Raw genomic sequence first — 20,019 nt, forward strand, 5'->3', positions numbered from 1 at the left:
GCAAAATGGAAGTCAAGACCCAGTGCCTCCACTTGGTTCTGCCTCACTTCTCTGACCCTAAATAGTTATGGCCTAAGAAGTCAGTTACCAACTGCAGTTCCCAGGAGAAATATATAATGGCTTTTTGTCAGGTAAATTCTTTGCATGTTGTGACAGTGTCCTGAATTGGGCACATGATAGATGCTTCTTTTACCAGGCTAGCTAAAACCCATCTGGTTTCCTTAGATCTATGATTCAGCAATTTCTTGACCTGTGGCTCTTTACTGATATAGGGTTGTTCTCACCTTTTATTTCATGTCTTTGTAATGGATCTTCCAGTTCTGATTTAAACCATGGTTCTTTGAGAAACACTGGCACTAGGACACAACTCCACATGCAGTTTCCCATATGCCAGCGACAGTTATGACATCTTCTCTATTCTAAAATTCCTAAGCATTGCAGCTCTCAGTCTGCTGAATCAACTACATAGCAATAATGAAGGAGGGCCATCACAGATGATTTGCCATGGAACTCTCCACATTCGCTCCCCCCTTGGTGCCAGGCTATGAGCACAGCCAGCTTACTGAGACAGCATGGGATTTGGTTGATGCACAGGGTATTGTCATGCAGAAGTGCTTCAAAGTTACCTCCAGGACCATAAAATAATTTCAGAGTCTTGTGAAATTCCCTGTGCTCTGCAATCCCTCCGCTGGGAGACTACTGTTATCCATAAAACATTGTACAACCAGCACTGTGTGTCATTATTCTGTTCACAAGTGGCACAGTCTGCTAGGTAGCAGGGGTGGTACCAAGAGGTTAGCTCTGATTCTGTGAGCAGTAGGGACATATTTTGGTGGGCAGAGACAGCTGCATTTTTCCTAAAGTGCTTTGGGGATGAATTTAACCTGTTTTCTATTGAGTTCCTTCCAGCACAATAAATGCCATTGTGTTTGGGCTCTTTTGTTTACAAGGACAAAATAAGTGCATTCAGAGACCATCAAGAAATTGAGAAATTTATTGAAAATTAGGAAGACAAAAATCTTAATTGAGAGTCTAGGACTGATAGGAAAGCAAGAAACACCATAAGACCTGAAGTCAATGAAAGAATCTGAGTCCTAATTCAAGTGTGTGCTAAGGAGGTTAACAGGGCCAAACACAGGGACGAGGAGATGCATTGTAAACTCCATTTGTGGGGTTATTTCACGGTCCTTTTGGCATACACACCAGTCTGGCACTTCTGTCCTCAACCAATCCCCTCTCACTATTCTGTCTTAATGGCCAAGACTATCATTTATGGTTGCTGGCATCTCAGGGTCACAGCAACCTGGCTTATGTTCTTATGCTTTTCACCTTCTGCTGTCACTGTCAATTGCTGATTTTCTCTGAGGGTCAGGTCAGACTCAGACAAGCAAGAATGCGCAAGTGTAGGATCCCTTCAGTCCTTCTCGAGCAAGTCTCCATACTGGGTCAGCTCATGGCACTGGCCAGTCCAGATATGCATTCATGGTCCACTAGACATGACAAGTGGTGTCCACGTGACACAGTATGACCACTGTGCTTGAGATCCCGCTCTCAGCACCACTTCCCTCAGCAAGGAGCTTCAGCTGGGAGCGCTGAATAAGGAGACCATACATGTAGAAGGATTTCTGAGGTTTGCATTGCCTCCAGGTTCCATAGAAGGCACTTTCTATGTGTTGATCATATTGACTTGGCTGTGTCAACACAGACAGGACAGTTGAAGTTTGAACTATACAGATCTTAACAATCTTGAATTATCTTTCACAGAACATTTTAATAATATTTGAAAGTCATTAGGCAAAAATACATAAGTTCTGTTCCCATGTTTTTTTAAGATATTAAACAATATAAAAGTATAGCAATAACACATGTTCTATCTTTATATCACATTCCATGGCACGCTATAGTGACAAAATATCTGTAATTTCAAATTCTGTATGTATTTGCCCATATGAGGTTTGAACTCAGGGCTTTAAGCTTACTAAACAAGCACTCTTCCACTTGAGTTACGCCTCCAGCCCATGTTTGAGTAGTGTATTATTCTTACGGTACTAATGGGAAAATTAAGTCTTAGGTCAACAGAAATAGTCACCAAATCAAAGTGCATTTGGTGAAACAAACAAACAAACAAACAAATACAGTTCCAGTAGCCACTGACTATACTAGGTTGCTCAGTTCCTAAACAGTATGTGGAAAAGTTCTGGTGTTCATCTTGTTACTGTCAGGATTCTCTGTCTTGATGTTGCTTTATTCTCACATCTCCTACAAAGAGCTGGTCTGCAGCTCAGCATTCTGATAACCATTCCAATACAAAATGAACACCATGGTTGCTGGAACAAAGGTTTGAGAACAGTATAGACGTGAAGAATCATCCTTGACTTTCCAGCCCTTCACAGGAAATTAGAGGGCTATGAACTAGCAATGAGTTTAAAAAGAAATGACCTAAAAATAACCTCAAGTTTCCAAAGCTCGCCAACTTGTTATAATTCAGTACCATAACTGCAGAGGAATGGAAAAGAAAAGGGGGAGAAAAGAGTCAACCCAGCAGCAAAAAAGAAATATATTTTAAATGCATTGTAGTGTTTTTGATTTTTTTCCCTAACCTCAGGACCCCCTGAAGTCAGAGGTCAATCAGGACAAGATGCAGCCAGTGTCATAAGCACATAAACACTGGAACATGCCACCTCCTGTCTCCTGCTTGGCCCCATGGAATACCTGAGTGGAAGGAAGGTAGGCTGCATTTTCTTTACTTCATTCCAATCTCGCCAGAACAGGATTGATCCAAGAGATCACTTTGGACAAAAGTTGTTAATCAAATCCACATTTATGTTAAATCTTATAAGGAAACCTAAAAAACAATGCAGATGAAATTAGAGCTGACAAGAAAGAGCCACTCTATCCAGGAAAAAATAACGATAGACTCTGAAACAGGAGTAATGTGGGAATTCAAAGAAGAAAAGCAGCTACAATAGCCAAAGCTAAAGAGAAAAGTAAGGAGTGTTGGTTAATTCCTATGGAGCCAGTATAGGAGTTTGGAGAGCCATTGGGAAAGAGCATAATCTGGCTTGCATGTTAAAAACATAATCATCACCAGATTGTCAGTGGCTCACACCTATAATCCTATCTACTCAGGAAGCAGAGATCAGGAGGATCACAGCTTAAAGGTAGCCTGGGCAAATAGTTTGCAAAACCCTATCTCGAAAAACTCTATCACAAAAAAACTGGGCCAGTGGAGTGGCTCAAGGTGAAGGCCCTGAGTTCAAGCCCCAGTACCACACACACAAAAAAATAGTCATCAGGGCTGCTGTGTGCAGGATGGATTTGAAAGCACTCAGAGTGGAGGCAGGGAAGAGACACACGAAAGGGCAACAGAGATTATATGAGGTGGAGAGAACTGAACAGATCTAGAATGTACTATGAGGCAGATTCAGCCAGATATGTTGCTGAATTGGAATGTGATGGGAGCAAAGAGGAATCAAGGATGACTTCCTGGTCTTACCATGGGTTCTGTCTGAGGGACCCAAAACTGCACCAGGGAAGACTGGGGGTAGCGTGAACATGCTAGTAGTAGTATTAGTGGGGTTCCCATCCACAGGAAAGTGATCTTTGGGACACATTAAGTTTGAAATGCCCACTGGATATCCAAGAAGGTATTTCATGCTGATGGTAGGTGAAGAAGTACAATGAAAGGCTGAGGGTAATGAGCACATTCACAATTCAGAAAGAAGTGGAGAGAATGATTTTTCAGGAGTATCTGTGGCTGCAGAAAAGAAGAGGCTCCAGAAGGAAGACCTAGAATACTATAATGTTTAGAGGTGGCATGAGAAGAATCCACACAGGACACTCCAGTGTGGTCGGTGGGAAGGAGGAAAACTGGAAGATAGCAAAACCACAAAAGTATGCCTGGGCCCTACTTTCAGAGATTATGATTCGATTCTAAACGCTAAACGTCTAGAATGAGGCTCAGTGACCTGACCTTTCATTTCCCTGCATGACTGTCCTATGCAGTAGGTTTTAGGAATAGGTGCAAAGCTTCTGAATTGAACCCAGAGCTCAAATCTGACTTTGACTTCTTCACTCTTCTGCTACTTCTGTTCTTTCTCTCTTTAAAATATGAGCCTGTCTATTCCTTATGCTTGCATGAAATCATCACCCAGTCCTGAAATGGATAACTCCAGCTACCGCTCCAGCTGCCCTCTCTTTAGTTAAATTTTTGGGACGAGTCATATATACTATATCTGCTTTTTCAACTCCTATAGATTCTGAGATCTATAGTAATCTCACACACCTCTCTCATTATACTGCTTTCCCAGGTCAAGAGAGGCCTTCATATTGTCAAATGTAATGGAAACTTCTTACTTCTTACCCTAATCTTTAGATCACATTGACCATTTACTCCTTTGTAAACATTCTCATTCCATCTTGGATCTCCTAATGTCTCTCCTGCATTTGTTTCCCTGTGTCTCCTTCTCCTCTGTTTGCCCCTTAACCAGTGATGGGATTTCACTCATGGCCTGCTGCTCTTTCATCCTCACCAGCAGTTTGAGAGCTGGAACTGGGGAGACAATGCATAGTATGGACAAACATCTCAGGTGTTTATGATAAAGCCTGATCCTCTTCCTAATAGAAAGCTACTATCCTAATGGAATTGGAGAACATCATCTTAAGTGAAGTTAGTTAAGCTCAGAAGGCCCCAAAATCATATGTTCCCTCTCATATGTGGACTTTAGATCTAAAAGAAATGCAGTAATATTATTGGACATGGGTCACATGCTAAGGGGAGAACACACACAGGAGGAATAAGGAAAGGTAGGAAACCCAAAACTTGAAAGTGTGTGATATGCCCACTGTAGAGGAGCTAATATACTAATCTTAGACTGACAGAGGTCACTATGGGAAGGTGACCGGGAAGTAGTGAAGAGGTCTGGTACAGCTGAATTAATTTGGGTTGTAATACACAAGTGCATGGAAGCAATGCTAGGAATCTCTCTGCATAGCTATCCTTACCTCAAACTAGCAAAAATGCTATGTCGTTCTTATTATTGCTTATGTCTTCTCTTTAACAAAATTAGAGAAGAGAGCAGAGCAGGTTCTGCCTAGAAGCAAAGGTGAGTGAGGGGGTAGAGGGAGAGGGCAGGGGGCAGTGGGGAGAGATGGCCCAAACAATGTATGCACATATGAATAAATGAATTAAAAAAAAGCCACTATCCTAACTACCACCTATTTGCCAATGACTCTCAATTCTGTATTTTGATACTGACCTTACATACCTGAGCTTCAGGAATCATAAATACAGCTGCATAATAAAAAACAGTCCACTGAATATCTCATGGTCATAAATATTTTCACATACCATGATCAAAAACTAAACTTAGCACTTTCTCCCCAAAACTAGTTTCTTTCACTCTGTTCATAATCACACTAAATTAAATCACTATCGATTCAGTCACTTAAAACAGAAACCTAGAAAGCCCCAAACCTAGAGGGATCCTGAAATCCCTACCTTACTTCCTCTTAGCCCCACATTTCAGCAGACACAAGTTTTTATTAATTTTACCTTCTTACAGCCTCAAATTTGCTCCTTCCTCTTGAACTTTTTTTTTACCATTCCTGTAAAAATTCTGATTCCATCAGCAGTCTCAGATTGTGGCCTTGATCATGCTCCCCTTAAATTCTCTGAATGCAGGGAATGGGTGAGCCATGGTCAAAACCATGACCTCATGATTGTCCTGCACATGACACCCTAATGACCCCAAATCATGTGGATTCATCCTGGATGAATCTGAATTTTAGCTGAGGGTTCAAACACTTCCAGTACCTGATCTTTCTACTTCTTTCTGGTGGCACCATCTCCCGCCACCTTGTGCTTTATTCACTATTAGCACCATTTAAGCATCCTTAATCAAAGCACCCAGTCCTCAAAATAGTTTTGGATTTGGGAGGATTGCAGGTTTTGGATTAAGGATGTCAACCAGTAAAGTCTGCAAATATTCCAAAACCTGAAAAACCTTAAACTCTGAAATCCTTCTGGTCCCAAGCATTTCAGATAAGTGATACTCAACCTGTACATGCAGCTTGTTTTCCCACAGAGGCCATGTGGTTTTATCCTTTTGTACTCATGTAGCCTCCTTTTGAACTTGGATGCACGTACCTTACACTGTAAATCCTCATTCTTCCTCAGGAATTACCTCAGATATTAACTCAGGAAGTGCATCTTGGGCCTCCAGGATCAGCAGGTTGCCTCTCTCGTGGGCTCTAAACACACACTACCAGTATCATACTCCATTGAAAATATACTTGTTTGTAAGTGTATTTCACTCATTAGTCTATAAACTCTTCAAAAGAAGGGACAGTATTTTATTATTGTGCTGTCTAGAACATGATTTTTAACTATTTTCTGTTAGATACTTAAAATATTCACAAATGCTGGACACTTCTTCCCCTTATCATTACTCTGCAACCAATTTCTGGAATATGCCCTTACTCTGACAGAAAAATGTGAAACTAATCTAAGAAGAACCTCAGTAGGCTCAAAGAGCCCTCAAAGATTAGCCTTTAAGTTACCTTACCTTTAAACTTACCCCAAGTTTTTGTTTTGTCAGCTGTCAGCACTATTGTCAGAAGGTTTACTTAATGGTAAAGTCAGAAATGAATTGCAATAAAATCTATATTTTCTTTCCTGATAAACTTAGTTATTGAGGTTTTCACTGAAATGGTCCTTGTCCAGGAATTCCACCAAAAGAATAGGAAATTAAATTAAGCTGTGATCTCCTACAAAGGTGGTGACTATATTTCTAAAAATTCTTTTTGGTAAATAATGATTGGGCAACAAACAGCATGGAGAAATATTATTTGTTCAAATCTTTTTTCACATCTGTGGTAAGATATGTTGTAACATTTTACAATACTGATGTGCTCCTGCATCAGTCATCCCCATCTTCAAGACTAGCATCATCAAATGTGCACTTATATTAATTCTGTGCAAATCATTCCACTCTGATCACAGAACCACAGTTTTCTTGTAGTTAGTTATTTCTTACACTCTGTTGAAGAGCCCTACTGGTGGAGGGGAAAAAAAATCATATCCATAGGCACCTTGGGTGGCAAGCACAAATCTTCAAAATTCATTGGAATGGAGCATTCTACTCCATTCTCTTCATGTTCACTTTTACTGACCTAAAGAGGAATATAGTACACTCTGGAGCTGTGGGTTTCACATGTGAGAATTCAACCCACCTCAGATTGAAAATATTAAGAAAAAAACCCTGTGTCTATATTGAATACATATAGACTTTTTTCCTTGTCATTATTTCCTAAACAATATAGTATAACAATTTACATTTTATGGGTTTAGCATCTATACTCAAAACTTTGAAATTTAGGCTGGATATGGTGGTTCGTGTCTGTAATCTCAGGTACTTGGGAGGCTGAGATTGAGAGGATCATGAATCAAGGCCAGGATGGGCAAAAAGTCAGTGAGAATCCCATCTCAACAAATATACCAGATGTGGTGGTGCATGCATGTCATCCAATCTACATGGGAGGCATACAAAGGAGGACTGCAGTCTAAGGTTGCCCTGGGAAAAATGCAAGATCCTAGCTAAAAAAATAACGAAGGCAAAACTGGCTGGAGGAGTGGCTCAAGTGGTATAGTGCCTGCCTACCAAGTGTGAAGCCCTTCGTTTAAACCCCAGTACTGTAAAAAAACCAAAAAACCAAAAAAACAGTATTTTCTATACTGTTAGCAGTATAGAAAGTTTTGGAATTTTGGAACATTTCTCATTTTGGACGTTTGGGTTGGTCATGATTTATCAGTGAAGTATATTCAAAATTCCAAAATATAACAAAGTATAATCTGGTTCCAAGCATTTCAGATAAGGGATGCTCACTGTATATTAGGTATTATACGTGATCCAGAAATGATCTGAAGGACATGGGAGGACTAGCTAGGATATATATGAATGCTATGCCATTTTATATAGGGCATGCATTTTGGTGTTCGTAGTACAGGGACCTGGAACCAATCCCCTTTGGATACTAAGGGTTTCAGAAATAAGTTGCATCTCTAGCTTGTGGTTTCCTCATCTCAAATGTTCTACACGCAGATAACATTTTAAGAAATACACAGTTAAAAAGACAAGTTACACAAAATGTTCCTTTAATGTAGCTTGTCCAATGTCATCTCATGGTTAAAAACAGATGATAGACTTTTAGAAGGAATAACATTGATTTAGTCTTCTCAGCTCATCAAATCAGGAAACACAGTGTTGATTTCTCCCATTGCTGGTGATATTTACTGTGATTATTTGGGACTGTCCGTGTTAAGTTACTGGCTTCTTCTTTGTAATATCTCAGAGATAATCTGAGATTGTGTAAACATCCTACTACTCCTGAAATTATCACCCACTAGCTTTAGTTTCCACAATGCTGCCTGTTTGAAATCAACTAATATTATAGACATCTTTATTCTATGATAAGGAAGAACTCTTTCCCCTTATTTACAATCATTCATTTCTTTGTAAAAATACCAGTATAGATTCTTATTTAATGAATTATAGTCCTTTACTTTCATTTACTTTGATGCTCAAATCATGCTAGATTTGGCTAAGGGAGCCTCATAGGGGGAGCTGCTCTTCCTTTATTACATGTTTTCATTGAGGGACATTATACAAAACTCAATGTCACAAAAGGTAAAAGATGATTGAGAAACTACTCAGACTAAAGGAGGCAAAGGAGACCTCAGAACTAAAGGTAACAAGTTGGTTTTTCTTGTTCCTGGGACAGGATGCTTGACATAAAGGAAGGGATTATGTTGGCTCACAATTTCAAAGGGTTCGTCCATGGTCCCTTAGCCCCACTTGGCAGAAGAGCCTGGTTGCAGAAGCATGTGGCAGAGGAGAGCTGTTCTCACAGTAGACAGGAAGCAGAGAGAGGAATACAGGATGGAACCAGGGCAAGGTACCGCTGCCAAGGTGCCCCCAACATACACCCCCAGGGACCTAATTCCTCCAATAAGGCCCACCTTCCATTTTCACCACCTTCCAATAATACATTGTATTATGAATCTATGAAGGGATTAATTCATTCATTAGGTTAGGGCCCTCATGATCTAGTCATCTATGGAAATGCCATCACAGACACACTCAGAGGTGTGCTTTACAAATTCCTTGGGTGTTTCTCAATCTGGACAAGTTGACAATGAAAATTAACCATCACAAACTTCAAGTAGGATTTTATTTGTTACTAAAGGACATTTTTGGATAATGGATAAAATACGAGTAAGGGCTCTAAATTGCATAATTGTATTGTATTAATGTTAATTTCTTGATCATTATACTAGATCTATGTCAGAAAATAAACTTGGCTTTAAAAAACATAACCAATACAGTTTTTAGGGGGAAGGGGCTGTCATGTCTGCAACTTAATTCAGACATAAATTGTCTCTACATAAATACCCATAATTCTCTGCATTCAAATATACATATAGTCATGTGCTGTGCACATTTAGATCAACAACAGACTAAGCATACATTATACCTAATAATAAAATTATAATGGAGCTGAAAATTTTCCTGTTGCTTAATGACATCACAGCTGACATAACATCATAGCTCAATATATTATTCACATATTTGTGGTGATACTGGTGTAAACAAAACTACTGCTCTGCCAGTCATGTAAACATATAGCACATCAAATTATGCAAGGTACATAATATTTGCTAGTGTTAATAAACGGCTGTTACTAGTTTTGTATTTTCTAGGCCATTGTACTTTTTATTATAATTTTAAAGTGTACTTCTACTTGTAAAAAAAAAAGTTCACAGTAGAACAGTATGCAGATTAGGCTGGTAGACATCTCATGTCTCTCATGTCTCTTAATTGCATCAACAAGCAATGATATACACTATTTAGGTCTGTGTAAGTACAAAGTTGCCTAATGATGTATTGCTCAGATGTATCCCACTGTTAAGTGGGGCATGGCTATATAGGTAAACACAGAAAGAGCAGTAATGCTAAAGTAAATATGGTAAAATGTTAACATGTGAAGATTCTCAGCAAAGGGCTTAAGGGAATTCTTTATATTACAAAATCTGATATTATGTCAAAATTTAAAAAAAAGATTAGTCCCTACCTTCCTACCTATCTAATGGAGTAATTCTTTCTCCAGTATCACTGCCAGACACACCTCCCTGATTGCCTGCATGCTGTGTGCCAGGAGGTGCAGCTACAGAAAGAATGTTACGCTATTGCATGTGTCTAGTTGTGAGTTCTACCCCCAATATGCCACCTGAATACTTAGTTCCTGTGATTCTGAATCTGGCTTTGCACGAAAGAGAATAATTCTGTCCCATATTTTATACAAGACAATTTCAATGTGTCCCTAGGTTTTCTAGGCCAATGATTTCCTTATTCTATAATTATTACACATACGAAGTGATTACTCAAGCTGACATCATAGGTGTGTGTTCCATATGGTTGCATAGAGTCCCCTGCTTGACTTAATATCCTCCTATTAATCAACTGAAACTCTTTAATTTTTGAACAAGGAACTGGGGGTTCTGCAAATTACGTTCTCAGTCTTGGTGCACAAGCCTATGTGGCACCTACAAGCCTATGTGGCAACTTCTGTAAACTTACTAGATACCCATAAACACACAGGTTGCTTAGAAAACAACACCTAGTGCCTTTGGGTAGAGTCAAACATATTCCAGGATGTTTATCTTGGCTAAAGGACTATGGCTGCATTTGCTTCTCATGCTTGACTGGATGTCCTTATGCAGTGTACAAGTTTATCCAGAGGCAAGGACTCTCATATATTTCAATAATATTCCTATAAAATTAATTTCAGCCTACAGGAAAGGACTCATCTTTGACACATTCTTCCATGGAGCTGGAAAGCAGAGGTTTAAGCTTTTGTGCAATTTGTACCAGGTACTGAGGATTGTTCTTAATATTGGTTTTCACACATTGGGAATGTGTTCCAGAATCTCAACAGAGAGGACTGGAGAAAAGCAGGCAGAGGTGGCAGCCCAGGGCTCATTCAGAGCTATGAACTGCGCATCACAGGGTCAAGGGGTTGTAACTTCATCACTTCTACTTCCCACTTTGACCTCTGTGGTACTGTGTGGTATGCAAACAACAGTGGACAATGATGATTCTTACATGTCTTTATGAGCTATGGATTTGTTAGGAAGCCAGAAGCCATGTTAGCCCCATGGCACAATCATAAGGTACAGCTAACAAGTGCCCTTTCATGGAGCCATGTCTTGTAAGGGTGGGTGCTTTTCAACAAAACATGCATTTACAATACAAAGGTGATATTTTAGGTCTGTATTAGTCTGAGAAGTCAAGAGAATGAGGGTAATAATGGGTTGAAATCTTGAAGCAATTTACTCTGCAACAAGGGAATGAATCTATAAATAACTTCAAAATAATAATGCTGGAAAAGTTTGTTAGTATTGTGAGAGAAGTACTAAGTGCTATGAGAACTCAGAAATGAACACTTAAATTTATGGAATTTGGCGGCTGCGGGTGCTGAAGAGAACCTTTTCAATGGCTTAGTTGGTATGTGAGGGATGAAGAGATTTGCTAAACTGGATTTTGTGATGAAGAAGACAGTATATAATATGGGCCTTGGACCATTAGGTAGGAGGAGATAAGTAGAAGATGCTCCAGAGAGGAGAAAGAATATAGCCAAGCAAGGAAGGGGAAACCAAGTCCCACAGCATGTCTGTTAGGATGGCATGGAGGACTGGAAATTTTGTAGGTTAAAGATGAATTTGAATGTCAGGCAGATGAACCTGGATTTATTTTTACATTTAATTTTGCAGGCAAGAAGAGGGGACCATTGGCAATTATTAACAGATGAGATTACTTGTCAAAGCCAAGAAGCCAAGATCTACAATGGAGGCTTAATTGGAGATCTTTGTTTCTTAGTTTTCAAAAAGATATCATCCCCCCAAAGCAACAAAAATAATTCTGTTTTTTACTATGGGCTTGTAAAAGTAGGCAGTTCCATGGCTTTTAAATATGATTCTTTTCTAATTTCTACATGCATCCTTGGCACAAATGCACAGATATTTTAGGAACAGATATATTAGGAGTATCTCAAATAAGCAGCATATTTAAATTTTATTCAACACATATCCAATTTTTAATATTTTTTCAAAAGAACAAAACAGTGGTTTCTTGCTATGTTTTCTCCCAAGTGTCCAACTTGGTATAACAGGGTTGACTATAACATGAAAATGTTTCTTTTATTTCTCTGTCCTAACTCCCATATTAGAGAGAAGACACAAGTGCCAAGAAGGATTTGCCTGTCCCAAGTGTTAATGATATAGGCACAAAATTTTATAAACAGATGAAGAAGAGAAAGAAAAAAGAATAAAAGAAAGAACTAAACCACCACATGTTCAGCTATGAAAACAAACAACTACGAATAATTGAATATTCCTGGTTTTGACAACTATCCAGCAGCTGATGCAGCAGATGCCACAGCATGCCATCTACCTCCAACCCAGCTGAACCAGATGGATGCGGGAGGGTCTGTGGGAGTCGTTCCCTAGAGACACACTTCTACCAGCTTGGTGGGGTAAATGTGGCTTGGCTTTATTTATTTATTTTTACCTTTACAAAATCACGTTGAGTCTCAGCTATTTCCTGCCTCAGGCAGTTGGACAGGCAGCAGATGTCTCCCTGACATTGAGTGAGTCACTAAGAGAAAACAATAGTCTACGATGATAGGAACTTTGCCTCCTAAAACAAAGTATGTATGTGTATACACTAGAACTTAACCATGAGGAAGATTGCAATTTACTCATAAATGGAATAAGAAAGGGAAGCAATTGCTACTTTCCTTAAGGAAAAACTCAAATGACCATGAACTTTTCTGTTAAGGATCTCAAACTTCCATTTAATGGAAGTTAGCAAGCAACTGGATCATTTCAGTATGGGTAAAAGGACAGATCAGGTACCATGTCTGCCATCAACTACATGCCCTTTGGTCAAGTCCTCAAACCTTTTGGAACACGATGAGGAAGGTGTAGAAAAATTTCAATGGATTAAATCAATATTTCTCAACTAGTGCTTCAGAAGGTATTCTAGGACCTTGTTACTCAAAGTAACACCCAGGGAACTCATTAGAAATATGAAATTATAGATCTTAGACTAGATTCATTGAATTATTTTAACTGAATCACAGTATTATATTGGAACCATAACTGATTTGCAAGCATGTTGAAGATTGAGAAATATTCATTATGGGCAAAGTATTCCAAAGATGCTTGATCACCTGGTTAACTTAATACAAACTTAGCTTCCATTCTTCCAGAGTCTGATCCAGAAGATCTGGGGTAAAAGCCAGGATTCTGCATATTTAACTATGCTCTGCCCCTGGAGGGTCCATTCAGTCATACAAATAAGATAATTCTGTTTATATTGCTTCCCTTTCAAATAAAATGATCTCTAAGTGACACCAGCCAGCAAGCTCAAGACACTCTAGTCAATACATTCTTCAACTGAACGTCCCAGATGCCTTCGCAGTTTTGCTCGATGCAATTTAAAAATTGTTAAATTCTTAATGGATCATTGGTTAAATGTAGAAAGCATAAGGAGCTCTGACGTTGAACTGGAACAATTTAATGAGTAATATAAAAATGATAGTAATTTTGTCAAGTCCCTCAAGATGATTGTCATCAGATTCATAAACTACATCCACCTATCATCTCCCACACTTAAAAAAACCAGTATTAAAAAGAAGAATCATAGTGACAATTATATCCAATTTGGCTTTTCATTTATTGGGAGTAAAAACTATCCTCATGTGCAATGTATTATCTGCTGGAAAATGCTTATAAACAACAGCCAGAAATGCTAATAAAACATGAAAATTATTTTTGTAAAGTGAATTTTTTCCCTGCAAGCAAATAAAAAAATTTCCAAGTAAGGTCTTGAAGGCAGCCTTCCCCCATCCTTTTGATTCTATTATACTAGTTAAATTTCAATTTACATTTTAATGTACATTGGTCCCCAAGTCAAATGCAATGTTTAATGACAAATCATGCCTTAGCTTGCATAAATAATTTTAAATAAATTGAAGAACCTCTCACTTGCTGGATGTGGGAAGAAATTAAAAATATGTTGCAAACACTAATAGAAAATATATTAAGTGAATTGCAAAATAACAGGCTTTAATGGTATTGATACTGTTTTTACTTAAAAAAATCACACCTTTATTATACACAAATGTGTATATCATTTATAAGGACAAAATGATTATTTTTAATCTCTGCAGAGCTTTACAAGATCATTACTATGAAAGTATCTCATGACTATAAAAAAGTAGAAAGTGATAGAACAAAAAATTATCCATTATTAATATTCTCTGATTCTATAATATTTGGAAGAGTAGTATAGCTAAGTTGATCTAGAATGGAATTTTATAAAAACTCCATAACATAATTTTCAGAAAAATTATTAAAACACTAAAATACTCATCCAATTCCATTAGCTTCAGCAAGGATTAACATAGATGTTATTGTTATGGAGGATCAAATATGTCATAAAATAGCAGCTGATGGTAGGTAAGTGCTAACTGTGCAAGGCACAGTTTTAAACAATTAATAATTATCAATACCTGTAATTCTTGCAATAACTCTATGAAGTAGGTTCCCATTCACTGATGAAGACAGTAAGACAAAGAAAAATGAAATAAATCATCTACCAGCACAAAACCAAGCTGGAGTAGGGTAGAAACTAAAAACCACTTGGGACACCCAAGTCTGGCCTCCTCACCACCATGCCAACACATGTGAAACTGGATACTGCAGGAGCAAAGGCACATGTCAGAGAGGCAAGTGGAGCATGCAGAATGACCGAGCGTTTGGAAGGATACAGTGTAGTGTGTATGATCAAAGTGATGAGAAATTAATAAAGGTGGGGTTGAGCCAGGCTTTGGTAAACTTTGCAAGCAAATGTGGAAAGCTTTCTAGCAGGCAAGCAGCAATCAGGAATTAATTGAACAATAATGGAGGTGGATGACACCAGAGGCAGAGAGACCAGGGATATATTATTTATAATAGTTCAAAGAATAGGCCAGATGGGCCTCAGAGAAGTAGAGGACGAAGAGGAAGGGGAAAACTAAGACTGAGGAGTAAGGAACTGGTGAACCTGTGTTGAAATTCCTCAAGCTGTTTTGCCTTTCTGGATCAAGACCAGCAGATACCAGCTTTGGCTTGACCAGGGCCAAAAACCCTGGCTGGCCTGACTAAGGCTATGCAGGAGCATAAGGCTACATTTATTATAGGAAGAATATGCAAATATATTCCCTTTCTCAGCTGACCTGCTACTTTAAAGTCATAAAATATTGGTTGGCTAAAATTAATTAACTAAATAACTACAGGAGAAATATCTCCCATGGCTTTCACATTGAGAGCACAGCTTATGAGGTGACCTGTTCTCCCTGGCCTATGAGGGCCCACACAGCATTCAGGAGAGGCCTCCCAAATCACCAGTAACATGAAGGTGAAATGCATATTTTAAGAGGAAGATTTCATTTCCCAGGAAACATAAATGTCTCTGCAAATAGCAATTCACTCCTATTCTTAATCCTTAAACCATCAACATCTGCTATGAAGAATTCCTTGAGTCTGCAAATAAATCCCTCTGGTCCCATATTCTTTATGGTACTCTCAAAAGGCAGTATTTGAATAAAACAACAATAACCATCTCTGCCCTCCACCTCCCAATTTCCTTCTGGAGGGGCCTTTACACTCCTGAGCACACAGGGAGGTTTATGGGGAATTTATGGAGGTGGAAAAAATGGGAATGGGTGGGATGAAGACATTTTCAAGGAGGAGAAGTTTGTGCATTTTTAAATCTTTTTTAGATTATTAAAAACACTGATCCTGAAATATGATAAAGAAATGTTGGACTCTCTGGAAAAGTAATTTTCTTCTTTTCTTATTCATTATTTTTTAAGTGTACATTTTAGATTTTTTTTTTTTAGCTCTATGCAGGTCAAACAAATGCAGTTTTAAAACCCATTTCCATATTTTCAGATTCAGAAAGAAGATTTAATAGTAGGCTATAAAAATCCTTTAATGTCCTTAATGTTTTATTTTTGCAGATTTGCTGGAAAGTACAGTAAACAGTCATTGCTCACCTCTTCCCATCAGTGCCCCCCGAACTTTGTCATTGATGGAGAGCCGCAGAATCCATTTGTGTGGGTTTCTTGTTCCTAGGAACATCTTTTCCTGGCATTGTTGAGACACCTGCATTCTGACAATCTAGGCAGAATCTCTTAGCCAAACTGATTTGCTGATTGTCCTCTAGAGGAAATTATCAAACACTTAAAGCAATTTTAAAAGAGTAAATGTAGTGAGTTAGGGCAGTTCTGATGGATTCTTGCTGTCCTCTGATCAACATTCTGCAGCCACACATGACATCTCCACAGTCCCTCTTCGGCTCTACTTAACTCTTGTTCATGTTGCTACAGGACAAGGTCACCCAGAATGTACTTACAGGCTATGCGCACAGAGGCCTTCCTGCTCTTAGAGGTTCCCAGGTGGCTCCATGCCACACATTGGCACCAATAGTCCTCTGGCCCATGGAAGTCCTCTACCTGCTGCCTGGTGACATTGATAAACACCTCCCGGACCTTCAAGCCTGAAAGGGGAGACAGAGAAAATCAGCTGAGACCACTGTGCTTTTCAAAGAGAACGTTAAGGTTAGCCAAACCTTTTCTTTTTAATTAAACAATTCTGTTTTTAATCAAGGCAAAGTTTTAATTACCTTGACAATAATATATTACTGCTAATTAAATCCCACCAGCTGAGGAGGCTGGAAAGCGCACATGGAAAGTATTGCCAACCAATGCAGCTCCCATGCAATATAATCGTTTTCACAGTACTTGACTTGGTGCTTCATCTTTGTTTTTCTTTGTATGAAATCTATTGTGAAGAGCGTAGTGCTCAAGTTAATTGCTGGAATTCTAGAAGGTAAAGAGGCCTTAACATTTGAGCCTCAGAAACACAGTTTCAGGTGGTTCTAAATACCCCTCTAAGTTGTGGCACTCATGGAGAGTCACTGTAACAGTGTGGCTTAGAAGAACAAGAACAATGAGTGTGTGGGAACAGGCTAAGAATCCAAGGAATGACCAAAACACCAGTATCAATGGCTCAGAACATCAAGACCAATGGGATCCAAAAGAAAGGGATTGTGGAGCAGACAAGTTGAATTAAGTCTTATGTCTCTGAGAGGAGAATCCAGCAAAATCCTCCTAGCAATGGTAGGATGTGGTGGAAAAAAAAAAAAGAGAGACAGGTACAAAGGACACATATGTGAACAGAGATAAAGCTAGTAAGACTTTTAGCTTCTAATGTGATTTGTACCACTTTGAACTCTCCTTCTAAGAATTAGAAAATTTGCTTGGAGCATCTATCTTCCTACTTCTGACCAAAGACCATCAGTCTTTCTTTGGGAAAGACAGTCACCCTTCATCAAGTGCCAAGGATGAAAAGGGACATTCCTCACTAGCCAGATCAGCTAACTCACCACAGACAGGGTAGCAGCCTTCACAGTCACCATGTCCTCTCTGTCCAGCAAACACTCACTGTCACCAGTCTTGCTATAGGATGGGCAGTGTGGAAACAAAAGACCCTTGGTTCATTACATTCTACCCAAGTGCTCAGCATTGAGGTCAGTCTTTAACCTCTTCACTCACTACATTCCCACCATACACAGAGGCAGCACATGCTAGTGTATCCTCAGAGTACAGATGAGAAGACAGAGTTTGAAAATGGAGTTTGACCCTGTTTCTGCCTTACACCAAAACCAGCACTATGCTCAGGTGCCTCTCCACAATTCTGTGCTGTTCCTGGATTTCACTTATTTCTAATTGTGGAAAGAAGATTAACACATGGGGCAGTTAAAGAAAAATTAAGCACCTGTGATTTTTTTCCTTTAAGATCAAAAGGAATTCAGGGGACGGAACATCATTATGATCAAAATGAGCTGGTGACTGGGTGGAGGTGGTGGAACATGATTTTGTCTTGGGTGGGGGCAATAATTAAAGACTAAGAATGTGAGGTGAATGATTAGTCAGGTTGGGTAAACACCCCTTCCACCAAATAAAATGTTATTTAAGGAGTGTGATGAGAGGCAGCTCGGCAAAAAACAAACACACACACACACACACCCAAAATCAAGTAAAAAAGGAGAGTTAGCAGGCAAAGCAGAAAGGAGAGTATCACAAAAAGGGGAAATAAAGCATGACTTTTAAAACTTTGTTTGGATAGAAAGCAGACTGGAGTGGAGCACTCCTACTGGAAAATGAAGTGGAAGAGGTGGCAATGAGGAGCAAGGCTGTACGTTTTCCTCTTTGATTTGAGGTAAATAGCATATGGTCATCTCTCTACTTTGAAGAGTAAAATGGGGGAGACAGGCAGCAAACCAGTGCATCCAGGTAGGAGTTGAAGCAGCATGAGCAGCCATGGCCCAGCTGCAGGATAGGGAGACATATTTAGGCAGGGCACACCCACCCTTTTGGAAGAAGAGCCTTACCAAAGAAGCATGTGATAAGATTTGAAAGGTTCAAAATGGGGACAAGCTAATGGAAAACACCTCCATTTTCTCACTCTCTCCATCTTGCAAGGCTATCTGAGCTACCAATTTCCTCTAAGTCAGAAATGAAGATAAAGACCATCTCAAAATGTCCCAGAGGGTTTTCAGGTCCAAACTAGAACTCAAGGAGCAAGCACATCCAAACCTCCAAACCTGCTGATTAAGTCATGACACCATGGTGTTTTAGGGGCACCCAGGATTTATTTTAATCAAGTGTAGTTAGACATTCAGATGTGAAAATGACTGTCACAGAAGACATTTACATTCCCAAATACCTAGAAACAGATAGCGTGGCACCAGGACCATGTGGAAATCTAAGGGTTGTCAGGAGGCAGAGGAGCAAGAGGAATGAGGCAAGAGCCTTTCCATGGTGGTTCTCATGACAGGTAACAGGAAAGGCAGGTAGATAAGCTTAGGATTGGCTAGTTTGAATAATGACAGTGGACTCTGGGCATAATACTCAGCCATAGTTATCTGCTACATGGTGCTAGGGTTAGGGCAGCAGATCAGTGACCTGGAGTATAGAAGCTGCATAAAGGAGGTATTTATGCTATGGGTTGGGTGGTTTGCTCACAAAAGGCAAGAGCATAGGCAAGTTCTTTGCCAACTCTGGTAATTAACGGACTTGATTAGGGCAGTCCCCATAGAGTCAACAAGGCCCCAACTAGAAAACTTGATAATTATTAGAAAAGTGTGAACAAGCCAGAACCAATCTCATACCATTTTTGTCATTCTTTGCCACACCTCTTTCTGACTAGTCATGATTGGGAAGAAAATTCTGAAGTCACAATTTTGTCCATTGCAGAAGATCCCTCTTGGGTTGGCAAAGCAAAGTGAACATAAATCTAGCTGCTCCTGATGCATTTTCCCTACTGGTAGCATCAAGGTGGCAGGTCACAAATGACATTACCATCCCATAAAAGTACATGTCTCTCTTGATTAGGCCTTCTACTAACACAAGGTCTTTGGCTTTGTCAAATGGTCCCTTTTGGAAAAATATTTGGAGTTTTGAATGCCTTATATCTAATATTCTTTTCCCCCCACAAAAACAAAAATAGCTCTAATTGAATAAGGCGGTATTAAAAAACAGTACATTCTTTCTCAAATCTTCACTTCTTTTGTGATATATATGCGCATGTGCAAATATGAATATTCGGTGTATGTAGTACATATATGAATGTATGTGCATGTGTATACATATATCCACACATGAGAAACATCCAAGAAAAGCAGCTGTATTTAAGGAAATTGCTCCCACCACCTCCTCCTCCACCGAAGTTCACCTGGCACTGCTGCACGTAGAGATAGCTATCTACTTCTCTATCTCCAGAGACGGCAGCAAACTTGGTCATAGCAACTGCTACAGTGGTGCAGAAATTCCAGGCAAATAAAAGGTAGC

At 39.3% G+C, this 20,019-nt stretch overlaps 1 protein-coding gene across 10 annotated transcripts in view; it reads right to left on the reverse strand.

The window, feature by feature from the left end:
• Unc5d (unc-5 netrin receptor D) overlaps nt 1-20,019 on the reverse strand; it is a 528,179-nt gene that overhangs the window by 199,575 nt on the left and 308,585 nt on the right. For all 10 annotated transcript variants that reach the window (XM_074054658.1, XM_074054656.1, XM_074054655.1 and 7 more), the window contains exon 3: nt 16,521-16,664. In XM_074054658.1, the coding sequence (XP_073910759.1) occupies nt 16,521-16,664 (144 nt within the window). The remainder of the gene's footprint in view (nt 1-16,520; nt 16,665-20,019) is intronic.

Source organism: Castor canadensis, chromosome 14, assembly GCF_047511655.1.
Source record: "Castor canadensis chromosome 14, mCasCan1.hap1v2, whole genome shotgun sequence".
NCBI classification, from domain to species: Eukaryota; Metazoa; Chordata; class Mammalia; order Rodentia; family Castoridae; genus Castor; species Castor canadensis.